Raw genomic sequence first — 6,701 nt, 5'->3', positions numbered from 1 at the left:
TGAAGTCAACGCCTCGAAACCAAGAGAAGGTACATCGGCCAGTTGTTGAGTACTATCCACACGTATATATATCGCCTTTCCGTACGAAATTTCTTGTGTAGGTCTTGATGTGCCACGCCGTCTGGAAAAGACTGGCTGGCTGGAGGGATGGTGGTTCGTGTGAAATTTGTATGGTGGGTCAGGTACGAATGATGATGATGATGATGGGTGGCACCTTCAACTCGAGAGGTAGTGAGGACTATCGGAAGGCTAGACGATAGATATCTATGATCTTGCGGGAGAGACTTTGGTCTACGCAATTCGGATCTTGACCCCAGTGATATGAGAGAAGGATGATTGACAAAGGCCCTCCCTCCTTTTTGACGACCTAATATTAGCTCCTGGATGCAGTTGTCTTAGCAACGTTGCCATCACGGCCAAGGTTCATCTTGCTTGACTCGAAGGAGGCATCATCACCGTCTCAACGTCCCCGTCTTCTAAAGACATTTGATTGGTCCCAGATATCTGGATTTGCGTATGGTAACAATGCCTACAGAGAGCTGTATTCAACGAAATATCCTTTTTCGGATGGCTGATTGCCATTTTTTTCTTCCAATTTTTTTCTTCTTACTGATGATAATCAGTGTGTGTTGTTGCCATGGCAAGATGTCAATCAGCACAGGTATAACTCTCGGCCCCCCCCCCCCCAGAGAAAAAACCCCCCTGCCCGCAGCGCAGTGATATCGAGGATCCCTTGGTTGACGAGCGTCACATTTTTTTGCAATCATCTCTTATGTGTGGTGGTATGTTGGAGGGAAGGAGAAGTTATAGGTACTACAATATGTAGTAGGTGTCTCCTTATGTTACTTGATGATTTTCTCGAAATCCTCAGCCCTGTTCCTTTTCCTTTCCCCCTCCTTTCTCTCTTTCCTCGATGATGGTCCATCCCCATCTAAATCACCATGAACATTACCACCAATTCTTTTCCCATAGCCTATCTCAAACACTCGCAGTAAGTAGGGGGGGGGGGGTTGGAGGGAAATTGGGAGGATTGCAAAATTTCATAGAAAAAAGAAGATGAAAACTGGTGGGAAATCTCCAAACGTCCCATCCATTCATCCATCCATCCATCCATCCAACCCTTTGCATGCATGCATGACTGCTGCATGAAAGTATATACCCCATCCCATTTCCCCCCCTGTGCGATCGATCGGGTTCCTGCAGGGGGGGGGAAGGAACAGGGATAGAGGGAAGAAATGCCCCTCCCCTTTTGTTCCCACCTTTTGGTTGGTGATTTTGATGGGGGACCCTTACACGGTGGTTTTTTTTTTTTTTCTCTCTCTCTCTCTGTGTCCCCTCTCTCCCTGGTCTCCCCTCCTTCCCCACTGACTTTCCCATCCCCCCCTTCCCCACACTAGGAACTTTAATTCTATTTTAGGAAAGGTCTTGCGATTGCCGAATAGGAATTTACTTTGGTTTGGTAGGGGAGTGGGGTCGATGCGGGCCAGGGAGTTGGATTTCGGGGCCAATTGGTGGTTTGGGTCGGCGGGTCTACCCCGGATTTGCATGGCCCCCTCCCTAGCCTGTTCCTTTTTTTGGGCGTCTCTTCTTTCGCTGACTATGTGTGATATGGAACGTGGATATGAGATGTTATTATTGTCACGTTGCACTACCTGTTTCAGAGAGTTTTTTCTTTTTCTTTTCGGTTGAGAACATCTTGAATACTTTCCCCAATCACATACATAATAAATATTAAAGCCCAATATGAGGTGGTCTCTGTGTGTGATCCAGGAATGCACATCACTACAGATTTGGATCACATATGGCTCCCAAAACCAGATCACTCTCAAGGACGATCTCGCCGTACTGTAGTTGCATTATACAAAAAGTAAAAATTCAAACCACTCATGGACGTCAGGATTTTCCCCCACCTGCCTCAACTCCGTTGACCATGAAAGACCCATTGGCTTGCGCAATCCCCCAAGGGTATCAATACATTGCCCCCCCCCCCCGGTCCCGGCGTACACATACAAAAACCAGCGATAATATTCCATACAACACAGTCCGTGTTCATCCAAATCTTGAATAGAGAAAGCTGACAAAGGGAAACAGTCACTATGTAGCCTCCTGCTCTCTCTTTTCCTCTCCCTCCTTCTCTGTTTCTTAGTGCGTCCCGCGGGCAATGTCCCGCCTCTTGAGCACATTACTTCTGTACCAGTCCAGCTTCTTCTGGCCTCCACCAAGACGCTTGTTGCTCTCAGCCCTGAACGCCTCGGACACGATCACCGGTTCCTCCATGGGCATGAGCTCAGGATGTGAGTAGTACGGCAGCACGGACTTCTTGGCCTTGCTGATACTCGGCTTGGTGGGAGCGAGCGCGGCCATCTCCTTACGCTTCTCCGTACAGATCTTATTCAGCTCCTGCATCTCGGAGCAGATCTGTGCGCGAATGAAGGCGGGATCCGCTGTCGAGGCGTCCTGCTGGATGAGGTCCTCCATCACAGGCGTCCGGGGCGTATAGGCGATCTGGTCGAGTTTTGGTTCGTGCCGCTCAGGGATGATGGACTCGTCGAGACGAGCCTCGTCACCTTTTTGCAGGAGCTGTTGGATGTCGATCGACTCGCCGGGTGGGATCGGTGTCTTGTGCGATGGAGTAACACAGTCGAGGTCGACCTCTTTACGCAGTACGTGATCAATATCCACCGCGCTGAAGAAGGCACATGCTTGTGGAAGGTCGTTGATGCCAACCTGTTGCGCAAACATGCACCGCGTCCATAGGTTGGCCACTTGTAAGGCCATGGCGGCGCGGTATTTGTCGTGGTCTTTGACGAGGTAACGAATCTCATCGTGCACAGTGATGGCCAGCCGGGCATCGATGTTGAAGCGGCGCGTGAGATAGTCCATGGCAACAATGAGAAGGTGGAGGTAGTCGACACCTGAGCTCTGGATCGCCCAGTTGATGCGGCTCGTGAGGAAACCGCCCTTGCTGACATAGCGGCTCATCAGAGCTTCTGTGATCCCGGCGCCTAGGACAGGCGTGCGCGGTCGTTCTTGCTCGGCAAACTCTTCGAGTTTGTTGAAGACAAAAGACTCTGTGCCGCCTCGCCAGAACTTCCGCTTATAGAGAAGCTTGCGCTCTGACTGCATGCCCTTGGTGGCAGTGTACAGCTTCGTGGCGGTGTTCAACGTCTCGCGGTCGGATAGCGTGGGGTTGAATTGCCGCAGTAGCTGTGCGGCAAATCGCAGTCCAGCACCGTATATCCGGCCGTAGTTGAATACCTTGGCGTCGCCTCTTGTGATGCCCAGAATGGACGCCGTGCGAGAATGAAGGTCAGTACCCGCCGCCTTGGTGCCCTCTAACGTCATGAAGCCTATGGCATTGCCGCCGTGGATCTTAAAGATCGCATCTCCGAGGACACTGGCGATCCAGAGCTCTTCTGAGTCGACGTCGGCGCCGACGAAGCTGTACCCTGGAGGCGCCTTGACCATCGCCTTCAATTCAGAGCCAACGCGTGACTTTTTTGCATTGCTCGCCGTCAACCACGTGTTTTCGACAGCTCTCCTCGTAATGGTGCCCATCGGGATGACCTGAGGCAGGATGAAGCCTTGGTTTGTTGGTTTGCTCTCTGACTTGTTGTTGTTGTTGTTGTTGTTGTTGTGCGGTAGGTCCTTCTCGTACACCACCAGCTGCGACCTGATTCTCTCGCGGGCACTGATCCAATATGAACAAGAAGCGTTCATCTCCAGGGCTTCCTTTGCGTAAGGGTACTCCGACGACAGTATACCCTTCTCAAAGTAGGCCAGATAACTTTTCGCCATGGGATTGGCGCAACGTGCGGTGGGCCCGTCTTTGTGAGGGACCTTGAAGTAGACGCCCTCCGTGTCGTCACGAAGCAAAGTGACCGTCTCCTCCTTCATATCACACGCTTTCATGGCCTTCTCGGTATATTTGGCTTTTTCCGCCAGGGGGACCCGGAATGTCCAACCGTGCTTGTCGGACCAGTACAACGGATAACCCTCCCAAGAGAGCCTCAACATCAGAGGTGCTATCCTCGTCCTGATAGAGATGTTGATGGGAGAGTCCTTTTTTGGGAATAGATCCTTATACCACTTTGGCTTGCCGGGCATTTTCTGGTTCTTCACTTCCCGCGGAGGCTCATTCTTTTTCCCTTTCGTCATCTTCCTCTCTTGTCCGGACCAGTCGAGCTGCTTCAACCACGGGTCATTGCCCCACTTCTCAGGATCATCCTTGATCTCCAGAGCCTTTTCCGTCAACGAGATGAGGCGTTCTTGAACAGCGACGGACAGACTTTGGTATGTCTCTTCAGCGTTGTTGATATAGGCGTCCCAGGACTCGTTCACTGGCAAGATGACTGAGGACATGTGCCGCAGAGCCGCAAAGCTGACGGGATGCGGACACGTCTTCAGAAAGTTGGGAAAGACGATTGAATAGACCCGGTGGGTGACCACCACATCGGCGGCACAGTAGTTGAGGAGATCATCAAGCTTGGCCACGATCTCCTCCCGGTTCAGCTCCCCGAAATCATCCCGGACGGCCTTGTCCATCGATAGGTTGAGGTGAAACTTGGCTACATCCCGCAACGAGTTGATAGAACTCTTGCCAACCCATAGCTCCTCTTCATCGTTTGATAGCGATTTGTTGCTCAACAAAGTGGCCAGCTCAAGATTGTCCGTCTCTCGCTGAATCTTCTCGCGCAACTCCCGGCTCTTCTTGTGTTTTAGCCAGGTCGGCCGTTGTTGGGAGCACATGCCATTGACCGCTACATGCAGCGACATGGTATCCAGGAAGCAGTTCCTCGTCTGCTTGAGGTCATACTCCTCCAATATTCTGGCCCTATCGTATCCGATATTGTGTCCTACGACGATGCGCTCCTTGGAAGGGTCGCCGAGAGGGACCAATTGTTTTTGATTCGTCGTCTCGCCCAGGAGCCAAGGAGATAGCCAGACGTACCATGCTGTCGGGCTCGCGGCGCAGGCCATGACGGCAAAGGGGCTTTCCTTCCACATGACTTCGACGTCAAATGAGAGCATCTTTTCGTCTGGCATGTCCACCTTCTCTGGCTCAGCAGGCCCATTGCCACCCTCGGGATAGCGGTATTTGGTCCAGCCGCTCTGATGTACCCATTTGTTTGGCGTCCGCGGCAGGACTGCTCTTGCGAACTGTTTCGCATGCTCCAGAAAAGGCTCAGCAGCATCCACGCCAAGTCTGTAGAAGTGCTCGTCCAAAGTCTGTGTGTCGGGAGCCTGCAGGCCGGGGACCTTGAAGCCGATGGGTTCTGTCTGGTCGGTGTTCTTGTCTAGGAGGTCGTGGCGTCGCAGATGTTCCCTCGCAAGCTCGACGAGCTCTCGAGGTGGCGGCTTGCTTCCGTTGGGGAAAATCTGGCTGTATATGTTTTCGCTGAGCTGCTGTACGCCCACCCGGTTGACTCGTGCTGCCGATGGTACTGCTCGCATCTTGTTGTAAGTATTCTGCGTGGGACTGGCGCATGCATCCATGATGCGATCGGGGAGCCTTACCAGAAAGACCTCTAGAAGCTATCTGTTCCTCTCGACTCTCCTTCGCGGCCGCGACGGCAGCAGCGGACTGCCAGCGGCGCTGAGCAGCCCATCTTGCGTGGGCCCGATGCTTGGCGAGTTGAACAAAGCTCGCGGCGGTGCAACCACTTCGCATACGGCCCCTGACCGGACTGAGCATTCTATCTCATCCGGCAGGGCTTGCGGTCTAAGAATCTCCAACTACGCCGTACAAGGACAGTCCGGGAGGATGACTTGGATCAGTCTCCGACAAGTCGCACCCGATTCGGACAGTCAGGAGATGAAGGGTCTGCGCGTGAGAAGCCTAATATAGGTTGCTGGACTGTAGATTCGATAATCGCACTAGGAACAAGATCATGGCTGACATGTGCATGCGCGGATGAGCTGTTCTGGGCAAAAGTCTCGATCGAGGTTCAGCGCATCACATTGACGCGAAGGACTTGGGCCGAGGATTCGATACCAGACAAGACTCGAGCGCAGTCGACTGGGGGTTCGGACTTCGGGACGCGTAGACTTGAAGTTTCGTGTGAAAAATGGTCGTGTTGGTTCGCGCGGGAGGATTTGCGAAGGCGTAGATGGGGGGGGGGGGGGGAGAAAAAAGTTGCGAGGGTGCCCGCCCGCGGTGGACTCTTCAGGTCCCTACTAGGAGGTCCCTACATGCTAGGGAGTAACGCTAAATTTTGAAGATGATGTCGCGTCCTAATGGCCTACGGGCCAAACCCCACCCTTCTCTTCGACTGTAGTTCTTTTATGAGGCCTCTCGATAACGAGTCGAGCCTACGGTTTTCAAAAGTGACAAGGCCTGAGGATAAAACAAAGTTTGTCTTCTTTTCTTAATAAAAAGAAAATCAATATATATAGCACACACACTGACCAGGCAGGTTTTCTACCATGCAGTAGTACCTCGCAGTAGTGAGCAGCAGCATTGATTCCGAATTCAGCTTTTGTGCTTCGCATAGCAGTTACCGAAGGTAGGGACGTTTGGGTGGGGAGTGGATGCAGTCAATCGACTCCACAAGTTGCACTTACTACTCTGAGCCGTTCACACTACAAAAGAGCTTTTAAATAAGGGGGTCGTGACATCTCTCAGTCAGACGTCATCACATTTCAATCTATTAGGGACGGGGCAGAGGTGATGCTCTTTAATTTTCTCTATTCCTTTTTTC

The 6,701-nt window shown here is 52.2% G+C and overlaps 1 protein-coding gene across 1 annotated transcript; it reads right to left on the bottom strand.

Moving 5' to 3' along the window:
* Nucleotides 1–2,142: 2,142 nt before the first annotated feature.
* Nucleotides 2,143–5,454, bottom strand: M406DRAFT_336029 (uncharacterized protein; the record flags this gene model as incomplete). Its single annotated transcript, XM_040921099.1, has 2 exons — nucleotides 2,143–2,188; nucleotides 2,249–5,454. 2 exons carry the CDS (start codon nucleotides 5,452–5,454, stop codon nucleotides 2,143–2,145), a joined length of 3,252 nt encoding a protein of 1,083 aa, XP_040781301.1.
* Between the last annotated feature and the right edge of the window lie 1,247 nt (nucleotides 5,455–6,701).

Source organism: Cryphonectria parasitica (genome assembly GCF_011745365.1).
Source record: "Cryphonectria parasitica EP155 unplaced genomic scaffold M406scaffold_1, whole genome shotgun sequence".
NCBI classification, from domain to species: Eukaryota; Fungi; Ascomycota; class Sordariomycetes; order Diaporthales; family Cryphonectriaceae; genus Cryphonectria; species Cryphonectria parasitica.
The sequence above is the reverse complement of the archived record's forward strand: the minus strand, read 5'-3'. Positions and strand labels throughout refer to the sequence as shown.